Below are 16193 nucleotides of genomic sequence, written 5' to 3'. Positions count from 1 at the left end.
CTTTTTTATTTTTCACTGATTTATCTTTTACAGCAACATTGCCTGAAGGCCAATTAATTATGCAACGAAAATGTCTGCAGCAGAAACACCAGATTTATCAAACACACTGTCCTTTCCCATCCACCAAAGCCTGATCAGGTATCACCCTCCTCCCCACTCCAGGCGCCTTCCCTGGGCCCTCCCTGGGAAGTGAATCACTGCCATTCTTTCTTCACAGGACACACCTCTGGGGAATCAGAAATGTTGGGAGGGCTGTGTATATATATTTGCTGAGCATTAAAAAAAAAAAACCCAAGAGAAGACTTTGTCAAATATTAACCATTAAGGATTTTTAATGAAATAATGGTCAAAAGTTGATGAAACAGTGGCAGCTTTTTGAATCTACCCACACCATGTGGCATTTTAGTCCTTAAGTAGAGAGCCCCTACTCTTTTACAGCACGTCCCCCTCTGCCTGGCACATTGTATGTTGGGTAATAAATTAAAGAAAAAATGAATTTGTACTTGATCTGAAACATACAGTAGATTTTTCCAAGGGCAAATTTCCAAAGTCTGTACCTTGAACTCTCTGGAGGAAATGAGCTATGGAAACTGATTATAGGCAGAAAAGATGATAGTAATGGTAATATCCTACAAGGCAGGAGACGAGGGAGACATGGGTTCAATCTCTGTATGTGGGAAGATCCCCTGGAGGAGGAAATGGCAACCCACTCCAGTATTCTTGCCAGTTAAATCCCACGGACCGTGGAGCCCGGCAGGCTACAATCTATTAGGGTCACAAGGAGTCAGACATGACCACGTGACTTCACACACACACACACACACACACACACACACACGCACACACAGTAATACAGTACATCATTTACTGAGGGTGGCTCCCCCAAAAGGCTTGTCCACATCCTAACCCTGAAACCTGTGAGGGACCCTGTCCCTAACTTAATTTAGGGACAAAGGGGCTTCAGCATGTGAATTTTGAGGAGACACATTTCAGTCTATGGCACCACCCCAGTTCAGGTTAATCATTGCATTCTCTTCTGTGTGTGCACCGTCGCTCAGTGGTGTCTGACTCTAGCAACCTCATGGACTGTAGCCTGCCAGACTCCTCTGTCCATGGAAGTTTCCAGGCAAGAGTACTGCAGTGGGTTGCCATTTCCTCCTCCAGGGGGTCTTCCGGTCCAAGAGATTGAACCTGCATCTCTGGCATCTCCTTGGCAGGTGGATTCTTTACCACTGCATTCTCTTACTTGGTCACTTCTAGCATAGGACTCAGGGTTATCCCTAAGCATGACATTTGCTGCAACTTTCAGGCAACCAAAACCTTCTTTTCCCTTGCATTGAAGAAAAGGTCAGTTTAGAGCAGTCAGGGGCCTCTCCAGACAGACTGGCCGAGAGTGCAGCCCACTTAGAAGAAAGCAGAGCTAAGAAGTGGTTTGAGCAAACCTAGATCCAGCCATACTGAAGTATTCTAGGATCTTAAAGAGCTTGGACTGCACGGAGATCCAACCAGTCCATTCTGAAGGAGATCGGCCCTGGGATTTCTTTGGGAGGAATGATGCTGAAGCTGAAACCCCAGGACTTTGGCCACCTCATGCGAAGAGTTGACTCATTGGAAAAGACTCTGATGCTGGGAGGGATTGGGGGCAGGAGGAGAAGGGGACGACCGAGGATGAGATGGCTGGATGGCATCACTGACTCGATGGACGAGAGTCTGAGTGAACTTCGGGAGCTGGTGATGGACAGGGAGGCCTGCGTGCTGCAATTCATGGAGTTGCAAAGAGTCGGACAGGACTGAGCAACTGAACTAACTAACTAACTAAAGGACGTCTCGATTAACCTGACAATAAATGGACAATAAATGCTTTTAAAGCTGCATGTCTGTCACTTGCAACTCAAAGACTCCTGACTTAATAGACTTTGATCTCATGGTTAATGTGAATAGGAGGTGGAGACAGGTATCTGAGTACAGTTCTGCTTAGCTCTGAGAGGCTTTCCTGGGAGTAATCTTGGGGCTTAAGTCAGGAGCCGTCCTCTGAGTCCTGATTCCCAGATGACTTTTGAGTTCTGACATTTTTAATATATTTACCTTGCTCTCCTTTACTGGTGGTGGGAACAAAGAAGGTGCAATGAGTGTAAATAAGTTGTTTAAAAATTATAAGTTCAGATAATTAAATAAATGCTGATAACTGCAGGGAGTGCTCCCTGTTATGAAACAAAACAAGGATTCCTGGGCTGGGGGCCCAGCGTAGGCCCTGACAAAGGACCCTTCTCAGGAAGGGAAGGCCTCTCGGGTCCTGCTTCCCTGGAGCCAGGTGCCAATGTTCAAAGCACAGCTCTGCTAAAAGCTGTGTGACCCTGGGCAAGGGCTGAACCTTGTGTATGCCCTAGTTTCCTCATCTGAAAAATGCGGAAAAATAATAGTGCCCTTTTCATAGGAGGACGTGAGGAGCCAGCGTGTGTGACCTGTGTAAAGGCTGCGATCGTCCCTCCAAGGCTGGCTCCTCCTCAATTCCGGGTCTCAGGAACCCACCGTCACCCACTACAGAGAGCCTCCAGCTTCCGCGGGGCAGCCCCCACCTTGTCACAACCTCACACAGTTTTATTCCTTTCCACAGCATTTTTCTGCTGTGGGACGCCTCCTTTTTTTTTATGCTTTCCTCTTTTAAAAAGGCCGTTAAACTTTAGGAAGGGCATCATTAGCCCGGTCTATTTCGCCAACTGCTGTTTCACCAGCCTCTGGTCTGCCGGGCACACAGTAGGTATTCAGTAGGTATCGGTTTGAATAAAGGACGGCGGCACACTGGCAGGGGCCGCTTCCGCTCCAGGACCTGCCACGCCACCAATACCCCGCCGCCGCGGCTTGCTGGGGTGAGGGGGGCGGTTTCGGGGGAGGGCGGGGGATCGACGGGCTCCTCTGCGCCGTCTCCCCCTCCTTCCTTTCAACGTCTCAGAGCAACTCTGTGTGAACACAACTCCAGAAAGCTCCCTGGACAGGCCACCGCCCCGCAATCAGAGCCGTTCTATCCGCCTTCGGGGAGGGAGGACCGGGGAGGCCAGCTGCCAGCGCGTCCTGAAGTCCCTCCCGCCGCCCCGCGTCGCTTGAAGGCGGAGGCCCTGGAGGGGGCCGACCCCGCCCGCCGGCTCGGCGCGCGGCTTCCAGACTCCGGCATTTCCTCCCCGCTAGCTGGCGCGGTCTCGCCTCCCCTCGGAAGAGGAAACTCCTGGGGCCGAGTAACGGGAACAAGCGCGGAGGGGAGCGGCGAGCGACCTCCGGGTGGGTGCCCCGCAGCTCCGGGAGGGCAGCCCCGGGTAGGCGCCGAACGCGGCGGGACCAGAAGCTGGCCGCGGGCGGCGTGCCGGAGCGCGGGGCGGGGAGGGCCGCCGGGCCGGACGCCGCGCGCAGTCGGCACAGGGCGCGGCCGGGAGCCGGGGCGGGCGGGGCCGGCCGCTGCTGGAAGGAGCGCTTGAGCTGGGAGAGGAGGCCGAGCTGGAGGGCGGCTTTCCCCGGCCCGGCGACGGGGGAGCCGCCGCGGAAGCGAAGGAGACCGGGACAGTGGGGCTGCCCGGGCGCTGCGCGCATGCTGGGCCGGGGACGCCGCCGGGGCTCGCGCCCTGGGCTGTTCCGCCGTCGCTGCCCCCGGCGCCCGGCATGTCGGTGCACTACACTCTCAATTTGCGCGTCTTCTGGCCCCTGGTGACCGGCCTGTGCACCGCCCTCGTGTGCCTCTACCATGTCCTGCGGGGAAACGCGGGCGCCCTAACCGAGGCCCCCGACGGCGCGGATGGCGGCTTCCCGCTGCTCAAGGTGGCGGTCCTCCTCCTCCTTGGCTACATCCTCCTGCGCTGTCGCCACGCTGTCCGGCAGCGCTTTCTGCCCGGGCCTCCCCGCATGGGGGGCCACTCTGCCTTCTCGGCTAAACACTTCCCCGAGCCCAGCCTAGACATCTTGCTGGAGAGTTACTACGAACACGAGGTGCGCCTGTCGCCGCACGTGCTGGGCCACAGCAAGGCACACGTGAGCCGCATCGTGGGCGAGTTGGTGCGCGCTGGCCGTGCCCGAGGGTCCCCAGGCCCCATCCCCGGGGGAGCGCTGGCCTTGGCCTTCCGCGGAGACTTCATCCAGGTAGGGAGCGCCTACGAGCAGCATAAAATCCGCCGGCCCGACGGCTTCGACGTGCTCGTGCCGCTGCGCCTCCCTCCCCTGGTGGCCCTGGAGCCGCGGAGCCTGGGCGCAGAGCCCGAGCTGGCTCCAGCCTTCCACGGCTGCTTCGTGTGTGCACTCAAGGCGCCGCCAGGGGCTTCCGGCGGCCACTGGCTCCGGGACTGCAAACCCTTCTCCGACGGCTTCTGCGTGGATGTCCGCGGGCGGCGCCTCCTTTCGGCCACACTGGTACTGCGCTGGTTCCAGGCGCACCTGCAGCGCTCCCTGGCCACCGTGCGCTACAGCCTGGAGGGGCGTTGTCGGGTCAGCCTGACCCCGGGCGGTCTGGAGCAGCCGCCCACCCTACACATCTTGCCCTGCCGCACCGATTACGGCTGCTGCCGCCTTTCCATGGCCGTGCGACTCATCCCTGCCGTCCATTTGGGCGACAGCGTCTTCCTGGTGGCGCCACTACCGCCGCCCTCACCTGCCGGGCCCCTGTCGGAGCTCCCGGGAGGCCTGCGTGCCGATGCCCTGTGGGGGGTGAACACAGCGCGCCAGGAGCAGAAGCTGCTGAGCTGGCTGCAGGAAAGGGCCCCTCCAGGTGCCTGCTACCTCAAGTGCCTGCAGTTGCTTAAAGCTCTGCGAGACCTTGGCGCCCGCGGGCTGGACCCGACGGCCGCCGCGCAGTGGGGACGCATCCTCTCCTCGTACGTGCTCAAGTCGGCGCTGCTGGCGGTGCTGCAGCGCGAGGGGGCTCCGGCACCAGGCTGGGACGAGGCGCACCTGGGCGACCGCCTGGAGGAGCTAGTGCAGTTCCTCAGGGACTGCCTGCTGCGACGCCGGACGCTCTTCCACTGCGTCCTGGGCCCTGGAGGGGCGGCCGCCGAGATGGGCCCGCTACCCAAGGTACTGCGTGAAGCTGCCCCAGTTGACCTCCTGGCGGCTTTCGACCGGCAGGTTCGGGAACTCACAGCCGCGCGGTTGCTGTCCACGTGGCGAAGGCTGCCCCAGCTTCTCCGCGCCTATGGCGGTCCCCGCTACCTTGTCAGGTGCCCGCCACCCCGGAGTCAGCGCACCCAAGGGTTCCCTGAAGATGAACCATAAACCCTGTTAGAACCCCCACCTGGCCCAGTGCTCCTGCAGCCCCACTCCACAGGTGGGGTGGGGATGGCAGTGAAGCCTGTTTAAGGCAAGGAAGATGACCTGCAGAAGGGGTTGGATATTCAGAACGTGGCATCTGGCAGCTTAAACATCACCCCAGCTCCACTATCCAGAGAATCATGGCATCTTCACACCCACCAGAGTGTCCTGGACGAGCTATGGAAAGACGGCAACTGAGAGTTGGTCCAAATGTTGGTTTGTGTGGAATGATTCTGTAGAAGGATTTAGCTTTTAGGGAGGTTCAGTAAAGCAAGAACTAGCTGCAGAAAAAGTTCCCTCTGCCAGTTGTTCAGAAGATCTCTCTTGCCCCCCAGTTTAAAGAAGCTAATGTGTTTTTCTTGACATAACTACTTGGTAGGTCCTGGTTTCCTGGCTGTCTTGTTAAAAATCTGAACTTTTCTCTACAACTGGAACTGAAATTCTATTACAGGGGCTCATGTTCTGAGGTACAGAGTTTCCACTGTTCAGATAAATATCAAGGTATTTTTAAAGGGTCCCATCAAGGGTGTTTGACAGGATTGTGAAGAATTAAGTCACAGGTGTTGAGCAGCAGTCAAGAGCTGGTTAATGAAACTTTCAGAGCAAACAGCACTATATTGATCAGTTCTTTCATTTTGGGGTAATTGCTAGTGCCACGTGTGGCATCGAAAAGGGAGGCCAGTTATATTTGCTATGAAGGGAGGTGCAGTCTTGAAGAGCAGGCTTGCTCAACACCACTGCAGGCAGGCGCTGGGATGAGCACTCATCAGCCCCTGCTGTGAGCCATGCTCAGGGCAGAGTGACAATGCTTCAGACAGCACTGGTGAGGGCAGAAAACATGTTGAGTCTCGAAAAAGATGAAGCTCACTCTGCCTAGCAAGGTGTCTCGCCAGGGCTTGCTGCTGGCTAGGGATAGAAACCTTTTTTGTTTGTTCGTTTTTGTTTTCAAGTCTTTTTAGCAAACTCCTTTTCTTTCTGAGTTTAATGAGATGGTGAAGAGGCAGTGCCTGCTCTCAACCAATTTCAGTGATCCTTCGTGGTTGGGATGTTTTGCTCTGATTGCCCAAGCAGCCTTTTAGCGACCTGAAGGCCACCTTTGAGAAGCAGTTGATTCAGCACAGGTCTTGCAGTGCATTTCACTTAGAGTTCGGCATCTCTGGGCTCTGTGCTTGAAGATCAGTTATTTCCCAGTCCGTCGACAGGAGGAAGACAGCAGGGGAGGGCAAGCTAGGGGGAGATGGAGGGAGACAGCCCTTGTCAGCTGTATGCTCTTTCTTTTCTTTGGGCATAAACATCACCAGGCTGAGTGTATTTTGCAGCTCATCCATTCTGAAATCCCTCTGTCCTCCAATTTTCTAATAGCTCTCAATTGCATCAGTCAACATAAAACTCACTTGAAGTTTAGAATGGGCCATCATCTGCTGAGTAGAAAATATAACCAGTCCCAGTGATACACTTTAGGTTTTTTAACTTTTTTTTTTTAACAGAGACTTTTAAAGGTAAAACTTGGAAGACAGAAGTAGTCACATGAATTGGGCCATTGTTTAATTTCTGAGCTATTTGGAGGGAACTTTTAAAACTTTTTAGGGGCCCTCCTTGGCCACTGTGGGAAATAGTTGTGAATAGATGACTTATAGGGAATCCTTCTCATCAGAACTGCAGAGATTTCTTAGTCCTTTGCAACCTTGGACTGCAAGAGAAACAATTGCAAATGTGCTGTCTCTTTGGAGTTGCGTTGGGGACATTTCCCCTCGATACCACAAAGTCATTCCTAGTTTTTGAGGTCAGTGTTAGGTCGTAAGGTACTGCATTTAGCAAAGGAATCAGTCTACCAACTTCCTGCAAATATATAAACTGCACAGTGTTTTTTTAAAATTACTTTTTAAATAAATTTCAAGAGTAAGTAGATCTTTATATAAATATATATTTATAATGTTTCCATACTCAGCTACAATTTCCCCTGTAGTTGGAATAGGGGAAAGCGAGGCTACTGGGAGGGGGGGATTATAAAGCTTTAAAAGCTGAATTTTCCAAATATTTGTAGTTAAGTTGATAGGTTCCTTTTTTGAATAGCATTTTGATGTTTGAATCTAGTAACATACTTACTGTTCTTGTAGGTTGTTTTTTTTTTCAGGTTAATTACCCAAAGCCTCATCCATCCTCAAGATTTTTAAATTTTATTTTTTTTAATTAATGGGGCATTGTGTTTGTGAATTTTTAAACTATTAATGTTTTATTTAAATGCCATGCTGAGCAATTGTTCTCTGTACATGGTAACCAAAAACTTGGAGATTTCGATCAATTTTGATCAATGTTTAGTAATCCAAAACATGTACTGTGTACAAATGAAATAATATGGCATATTAGCCAGGTTTGTGATGGTTGCCCATGGCACTTAAATTAAGCTCAATTCTGTATTTTATTAGGGCTCCATCATGTCCTTGAGCTGAAATATATACATTTTTGGTGTATACTTGGTACTGGAGATTCATATATGCAAATATTCTCATTCCAGAAGGCTCAAAATTGTTCATGCTCTGAGAAAAAAGATTAACTGTCCAGCCAGTGTCTGAAGAAAATGTTTTGGGGAGATGATTCAGCCTTTTTGCCGTAAGACACACTTCGGTAACTCCCACTGACCAGTCTTGGGAGCCATGTCGAAATGCCTGTGGGCTGAGACGGAGATTTTTTTTTTTTTTTTTTTCAAAATGAAACTGAAGCTGAAAGAAGGGAAAATATGAGCGAATGAAGAGAAATCTGAAGATTTCAGGAAGGAGGACTTAAGATGGATGTGAAAGGAAGAGCTGGGCAGAAGATTTCACTCCATGGGGTGAAATCACATGAGGGTGTGAGAGAGGTTTGGGTTAGGAAACTCGTTGTTTACATATGTGCTATTTCAAAGCAGGGGTCGCAAACTCAGCAGCCTGCAGAAGCAAGACAGGGAGGTAAATAGGGGAGGGGTGGGTGGTGGGGGGTACTCTGCCCATCTTCAGGGTGCACATTGCTCAGTTCTATGCAGGAAAGAGGGTAGAGTGGGGCTGGAAAAAAAAAAGGATTGTTTTTGAAAAAGGAAGCTTTCTGACTTTTAAACAACATAATAAAAAAATCCAAAACACACGTGGGCCAAAAAATACATTTGGATGAGCCTGGGGGCTATCAGTTTGCGACCCCTGCCTTACGCAGTTAACCCCTCAAGTATGAATAAGGTTATATTTATTGTTATGGGTATGATGTAATATGTGGTTGGGGGTGATATTTCAAGTCTACTTTCTCTCTCACAACTAAGCTTTATTGTAGAAACAAATCCCCCAAATTAATACGGCCACAGGTAACACTTAACTCTCAATTCCCAGGAGGATTCTCCATCCTAGAGCCGAAAGAGACTGGACGTCAGGCCCCTGGGGGCCAGCTCTTAGCATTTCCTTCGTGGTGAGTTGGGCCTGAATTCCTTGGCTCTATCAGAGTCTGCAGATGAGTAATCAGGAAGGATTGTAGAATAACTTGTTTCTTCTTTATTTGTGTGTTATTCTTATTTTTAAATTAGGTTTTGTTTTTTAGTAGTTTCCTAGCCTTTGGGAGGATAGTTGGTGGCCGTGAACGCCAGAGAAAAATGCCGGGGCCTCCCTGCCAAGCTTCTCAGGCTTGTTACCAGCCCCACTGTTAAGAGCACTGTTTTGATCAGATGTTTCTCTTTCTGACTCAATGGCTCCCACCAAAACTGACATCCTAGCTGGAAGAATTAAACTAATAGCCTTCCAAAGTGTTTCCTTTAGCCTCAAGAAATAAGTCACTTTTTCTATAAAATGTGGTTTTTGATCTTGATGATGATTTCATTTATCATATACACAGGGAGGAAGATTATTATTATCCCTCCCCAGTGGTGAAAAAAATAAACCTCATGGACATTTCCATTATCCCTTGGGAGGAAAAAAAGTTCAGTGTTATCATTGTGGCATTTGTTAATTTTTTTTTTTAATTGCTTGTCTGTTTCTTAGACACTACTGTTTATTTTTTTTATACTTTCATAGCACATGATTTGGTGGGAATAGAGCAAGTATAAGTTGGGAGAGGATGAAGATACATGTGATCATCTGTACAGAGAGAATGGACTAAAACATGCAGCTAAAATACATGTAATCTCGTTTTTTAAGTATCAGATATTCAGGAATATTGTGAGCACCATTTACTTTTATTTTTAAAGTGCCTTGATTCAGTCACTTGACTTTAAAACATTCCTATTATTTTACTGTTATTTTTAGTGTGGATTTTGACCCTAAACTGTGTATTATGATGCTGTCTATCGGCTGCGGTCACAGCAAATGTTTTGTTCCAATAAGAGACCAAAGAGGTGATCAAATATGGTTCCGCTGCTACAGTTGTGTGATTAAAAGGTGCTTTAGTCACACCAAATTCCCATGGTCCAAACTGTCGAGGCCAGCCATTTGTTTTCTGTTTCAGGTTGAAGTAAATTTGCACTTTTAATCATATGGGTCATTGGGGACCTTGTTCTTTCATACTTTGCTTTATTAATAAAGGAACTTATAGAAACCTCTAGATTGAACATCAGATTTAGAGAGAGTTCTCATATTCCGGGAGGGCAGCGTGTGGCTACAATAGCTTGTGATTCCTTACACAGGCCACCTGCTTTCAGCGAGTGGGTGTATGGGACACTTTTCCACACAGCAAAGATGGGATCATTGTACAGAATTGACATTGTGCATGGGTGGGGAAGGATGCCAGTTCACGGCTCTGTGGGCAGCCTGGGGTCTTGCCTTCAAGTCATTTTTTTAGCAAGAAGCTTCTGGCCCTGCCCTTCCTCTCTGCCTCCCACCTCCACCCGCCTCTACCCTCAGTTCGGCTCTCACACACCAAACACAACTCAAGTCTTGGCCTGTGGCTAATTTGTAGCTTAAGAATTTTGCCCAGAAATTTCTTAGCCCCCCTGCCCCAGGCCCTCTCCAAATGGTAAACATTAGCTAATAAGAAAAACCACAAGGCTTTGTGAGAGATGGAATCTCAGAGGCCGCTAGGACTCTTCAAAGTCTTTAGAACCAGGTGGAAGTTGGCTAGTTAAACAGTGGTTGTGTAGAACACTTGCCTAAGGGAAAGGGGTGTGTTTTGATTAGTTTTCAGCAGTTTGTTCTTGGGTGGCTCCTGTCCCCAGGGGGTGAGGACACACAGAGGTAACAGATAGGGTCTCTCTCATGAATTCACAAGATGCTGCAAGAGGCAGTCAGTTAAAGAAGTCATTTCCATGCAGTGTGGTGGGTGCTAGGTGGGAGGAGGGCCTGGATGCACAGAAGTAGTTTCAGGGAGGGCTGCTTGAAGGAAGCGATTTGCAGTTGAGATCCAAAGATAGACAGGAATTCGCTGATTAAAGGGAGTTGGGCTGGAGAGCAAAGCTTCAGACACAGAGGTGATGGGAGCAGTCAGTTTGGCTGGAAAGTGAGGGTGGGTGGGAGCAAGGGGGCTCCGGTGGCAAAGGATGAGGTGGGAGAGGTAGGAAGGCACCAAGCCACAGGGGTTCCGGAAGCCTGAGCTTCTCAAACTGCATTGTGCAAACCACCTGGGCATCTTGTTTGAATGTAAGTTCTTAATTCCACAGGTCTGGGTGCAACCTGAAAGCCCACTTTCCTCACAGATGATGGCTATGCTGCTGATGCAGGCATAGCACTTTGATTGCAAGGTTGGAAACCACACTGAAAGTCTGGACTGACCCCCAAGATACTGGCAATCCACCTTAGGAAGGAATGGCAGGGTCACATTTGAGTTTGACTCACTCTGAATTGCAAGGTGGAGAATGAAGAGGGTGGCAATTCATCTATTTTTATAAAGTTTTACGGGAACACGGCCATACACATTCGTGTACATACCATCTCTGGCTGCTTCCATTCTCCATCAGCAGGGTGAATAATTGCAACACAGTACTGAAAAGAATTACTCTTTGGCCTCTTACAAAAAACGCTGGCTGGAAGTCATCTGATGCTGCCATGGTCCAAGCCAGGCAGAGGGGTGGGGACAGAGACACCAATTACTTTGAAGACAGACCAGTGTCGTGTTTGGGCCAGTGCTTTATCTTCAAGAGGCCTGTCTTCAAGTCTTGGGTCTTGTTCTTCTCCTCTGTGTGTCTGCAAGTTACCCAATCCTGTCTGAACCTCAATTCCCTCATCTGTAAAATGGGATTAATAATAGAACCTCCCTCATAGGAGTGAGTGAGATTAACTTGACTGTCTATAAAGGACTTGTCACATATTCAGCACCCAGTGTGTGTCAGTGTGGAATTAATTATTGAATGGAATTTCCCTTTAGTCTGTCTCCAACCTCTTCGTCTGCTCCCTTTGGGCTCATTCTTCCTCCTCAGCAGGGTCCACCTGACCATATTTCTGCTCCCAGATTTTGTTCCTCCTGCTCCTTGATGCCCATAGTGTCCCCCTCTAGGGAAAGCTCTTACTCGGGTACCATGGTAGCCTGCTTATAAAAGTCGCCCCTGTTCTCCAAAGCTCCCTATTCCTCTGCCCCTGGCAAAGTGACTTTGCATTCTCTGCCATCCAGAAGGAAGCCTTTTCACCCACCCCTTGAAACTGAAACAGCTTTGTGAGTTTAGTCAGTAGAATGTGGTAGAAAGGGCATTTTGCTAATTCCCAGCCTAGGCCTGTCTGGTTCCAATTGTTCTCTTGGAACGTGTGAACAACTGGCCTGCTGGGGAATGAGGGACCATGTAGCCCTGTCGTCAGAGGTGACTGCCACCTTCAAGATGTGATGGAGGCCATTCCCGATGAGCTTTCCCTTCCCGCCCACAACCAAGCAGACAACAGAATGACTGAAGCACTTGAGCAGCCGAGCCCAGCTAAGACCAGCCCAGATCAGCAAGACCTCCCAGCTGGCCTGTAGCCACCAAGCAAAACTGAACACATTGTTTTAAGCTGCTGAGTTAGTGGTAGCTTGTAGCTCAGCAATACCTGAATGATTTGGAAGCTCAAAAAAAAAAAGGGGGGGGGGAGGGGGGAAAGAGGGGCTGCCAGTGCAGTAAACAGGCGGCCTTGACTTCTATGCATTTGACCTTCAGACAGCCAGACTTTGATAGAAACCACCTTCCCACAGTGAATCCAGGTTTCCCTCATCTGCTGAAGCGCAGTGAGAGTGGGCTGAGTCGTGGCAGTGCTACCATCTTTTGGGGGGCATGTTTGCACTGTTGTTTGTGTTCCTGCATTTGCCCTTATCTTGTAAAAGCAAATGGAAGCTGGAAAATGAAAATGCTGATTCAGGTGACAACATGCTGTAGGTCTCAAAAGTAATGCAACTGACACTCATTCAGTGTCCCCTCATGATTAAGCTTCAGCTTCAGTCAGATGCTGGCTGATGTTAAACTTTTGGGTGGTATGTTCAATTGTAAAGGGAAAAACAACAGTGATAAAAAGCATGTTGGGCAACTATCACTTAGGAAGACATTTGGCCACAACCTACAAAAACTTAACCTATAGTGACTTAAATTATTTTTTCTCATCATCTAGAAGCCTGGAGGTAGGCAGCCAAGAGTTCAGGGAATCAGGGACCCAGGCATCTCTTTGCTCTGCCATTCTGGATATTTTCACTTTTATCCTCATTCCTGTTCTGTCAAGCTGCCACAATGGCTACTTCAGCCATGGAGGAGAGAACCTGGATTAAGGAAGGCAGTAGACTTCCCTGACATCTCATTGGCCAGAACGGTGTCACATGACCACTCCTAGCTGCAAGGGAAGCTGGAAACAGAGTCTGGCATTTAGCAGCCCTGAGCAAAATATGAAAGAAGGATCCATATTAGTGAATAAGATTCTGACACAGAAATGCTAGAAACAAATAGCAGAAGATTGTGTCAATGAGAAGTAGTTGGGGAACTTATAATTCCATAATTATATAATCTAGGACAGGGAGGCCTGGCGTGCTTTGATTCATGGGGTCGCAAAGAGTCGGACACGACTGAGTGACTGAACTGAACTGAACTGAACTGATGCCCATCTGGAGGCCTAGCATATAATAAATGTCATAAATATTAGAACTGAGTGAGTGCATGAGAGTTGCTCAGTCATGTCTGACTCTTTGCGACCCTAGGTACTGTAGCCTGCCAGGCTCCTTTGTCCATGGAATTCTCCAGGCAAGAATACTGGAGTGGGTCACCATTTCCTTCTCCAATTAGGATAGAAGTCCCAGCTCTACCATCCCCTGACTATAAACTTTTAGGCAAGTCCATCAACTTATCTGAACATCAATTTCCTCATTTGCAAAATGAGGTTGATAATCCCTCTTATTGGCTTATTGGAAGAATCAAAGAGTAATGCATGTGGGATTGAGAAGCACTACCAAATGTTAGCTACGGTATCCTAGGAGTGGTAAGGTGAATCCATATCTTAAGGGAGGGGGCCACCCTGAGGCATTCTGCCCAGAGCCTCCCCAATCCCAAACTTCAGCATTGCTGGTTTGGTGGTAGAATCCTTGCCTCCCCATCATCAAGCTTCCTTTCACACAGGACTGTGAGTGAGTGCACTTGTGCATATTTGTTGTACATGTTCCTAGAAAGGAGGACATCCAGTGAGAGATCCATCCATACTTGTATCTTTCTTCTGAATTGTGTCATCTTCTAAGCCTTCTCCCCACTTCATTCCTTAAATGAAATTTGAGTCCTGGTGGAAAGCTCTGGCTAGTAGTTCTCAGGCCTGGCCCTGGCTACTCAAGGGGCTTTGTAAAATTATCCACGTTCAGGACTCCATCCTGGCCCAGTGATGTCAGAGACTCCCCAGGTACAGCCCAGGCATGGATACAGCTCTGTGGATGACTCTAGAACGCAGCCAGGGTTGTGAACCACTGACTTAGGTCAGATGGCTCCTCTGAAACCTTTCAGTAGAGAAACTGGGATCTCCTCACCAGCTACTGTGGAGCCACCAGCTGGTATCTGTGAGGTTTGCTTTGTGACAGAGATAGGCAGCTGAAAGGGTGGAGGTGGTGGTGTGGGAATAAAACCCAAGGACAGAACTCTATGACTGGAATGTACAAGGCAGAATATCACTAAACGGGCACAGGATTTAATGCCACTAGCAGTTCCCTTTATCTACAACCCCAGGGATATGGAAACATTTTTTAAAAAGGCATCCGAGTCACCCTGAAACTTCTCGAGAAGAAAAGCCTCTTTAATAGAAGGGATAGTTCCCTCATCCTCTTTGTCTTCTAGCCTGGAGAAAACACACATCATACACAGCCTGCGTTCCCCAAATGCTGGCTCTTTTCCTGAATAGTCAGTGGTTTTGCCTGCACTTCGTCTCAGTGTCTCCCCTCCCCCACTGCCATCTTGGATGCAGTGACTGAGCCAGCACTTAAGATCAATTGCAGTCCATCAAATCATCTTCCAAAGAAGTCAGGGGAAAAAAAAAATATTAGGAGTCCCACTGTGTGCCAGACTCAAACTAAAAGCTTTTAAGGACCTTATCAAAAGATGTTTGTCTTTATGGTTTATTTAATTATTGGTCTCCTCGAATTCAGAGCTAAGCCTCTGATGCATGGCTGTTGAGCCTTATCAAAGTGAAACCATGAAAACGTATTTCAGTATAGCACAGGGGACTGTACTCACTGCTCTGTGGTGACCTAAATGAGAAGGGAACACAGAAAAGAGGGGCTATATGTATACATATGGAGGATTCACTTTGCTGCACACAAACTAACACATCGATGTAAAACAACTATACTCCAATAAAAATATTTTTAAAAATTTATTTCAACCATGGAGAAAAATGGTCGTGACATTTTAAGATGGGGCCTTCAGGGTCTTGTATGGCAAAAAACTGCACTGAAAACATGGCGTGATATTTTAAGCAAAGGATTTGTGATGATGGGTTATTTTTCTTCCTCTGATAAATAACCTGATTTTTAAAAGCAGTCTAATCAGTAGGAATCTCCACTTTCCAAGCCTTCAAAATGCATTCAGACATCCTCACACGAAACCCAGACGCAGGAGAATGGCCAGGAAGTCTGAGTCATTCCTATGTGTGGTGGAGACTCTTCTGCTGCTAGCTGAGCATCCCCGAGCAGCCCAGTATCTCCCAGTGCCCCTGGCAGGTTGACTGGGCTGAGCGGCTGGCTCTGACCATTGGGCAGGGAGCAGAAGGGACTAGTGGTGATCCTGCAGAGGCAGTGAAGGCCACACGTGAAGATGCCAGCAGCACAAGATGGAACTGAGAACAACTGCTCTTGCCAGACACCTGATTCATGCGTTGAGTGAGAAATCCACCTTTGTGGTGCTGGGCCTCTGAAAGGAAACATCAGGGTTGATGGTTTCAGCAGCATAGCCCAGCCTGACTTAACTAACGCAAGAGACTGTCCTGGCCTAACCCCGTTTCAGAAGACCCCATTGGAAGCCTTTCAAATTCATGCGTTGATTAAAAATGAGGAGTTGTTCTTCCCTCAGTTCAGTTCAGTTCAGTCGCTCAGTCGTGTCCGACTCTTTGCGACCCCATGAATCGCAGCACACCAGGCCTCCCTGTCCATCACCAACTCCCGGAGTTTACTCAGACTCACGTCCATCGAGTTGGTGATGCCATCCAGCCATCTCATCCTCTGTCGTCCCCTTCTCCTCCTGCCCCCAATCCCTCCCAGCATCAGGGACTTTTCCAATGAGTCAACTCTTCGCATGAGGTGGCCAAAGTATTGGAGTTTCAGCTTTAGCATCAGTCTTTCCAATCAACATCCAGGACCGATCTCCTTTAGGATGGACTGGTTGGATCTCCTTGCAGTCCAAGGGACTCTCAAGAGTCTTCTCCAACAGCACAGTTCAAAAGCATCAGTTCCTCGGCGCTCAGCCTTCTTCACAGGCCCCAGATAATCCAAATTGTGAAGTTTTGCATCTCTGTTCACTCATTCAGTAACTGACTATCGAGTGCCGACCC

The 16193-nt window shown here is 49.0% G+C and overlaps 1 protein-coding gene across 1 annotated transcript; it reads left to right on the top strand.

Moving 5' to 3' along the window:
• The first annotated feature begins 2972 nt into the window (after positions 1-2972).
• Positions 2973-9837, top strand: ITPRIPL2 (ITPRIP like 2). Its single transcript, XM_069571402.1, has one exon. It carries the CDS (start codon positions 3649-3651, stop codon positions 5245-5247), a length of 1599 nt encoding a protein of 532 aa, XP_069427503.1. The 5' UTR covers positions 2973-3648; the 3' UTR covers positions 5248-9837.
• Positions 9838-16193: the final 6356 nt, after the last annotated feature.

This window comes from Ovis canadensis, chromosome 24 (genome assembly GCF_042477335.2).
Source record: "Ovis canadensis isolate MfBH-ARS-UI-01 breed Bighorn chromosome 24, ARS-UI_OviCan_v2, whole genome shotgun sequence".
Lineage (NCBI taxonomy): Eukaryota > Metazoa > Chordata > Mammalia > Artiodactyla > Bovidae > Ovis > Ovis canadensis.
The sequence above is the reverse complement of the archived record's forward strand: the minus strand, read 5'-3'. Positions and strand labels throughout refer to the sequence as shown.

Bases quoted from the DNA above. Each gene is read 5' to 3' on its own strand.
- ITPRIPL2 (XM_069571402.1), top strand. From the start codon at position 3,649: ATGTCGGTGCACTACACTCTCAATTTGCGCGTCTTCTGGCCCCTGGTG.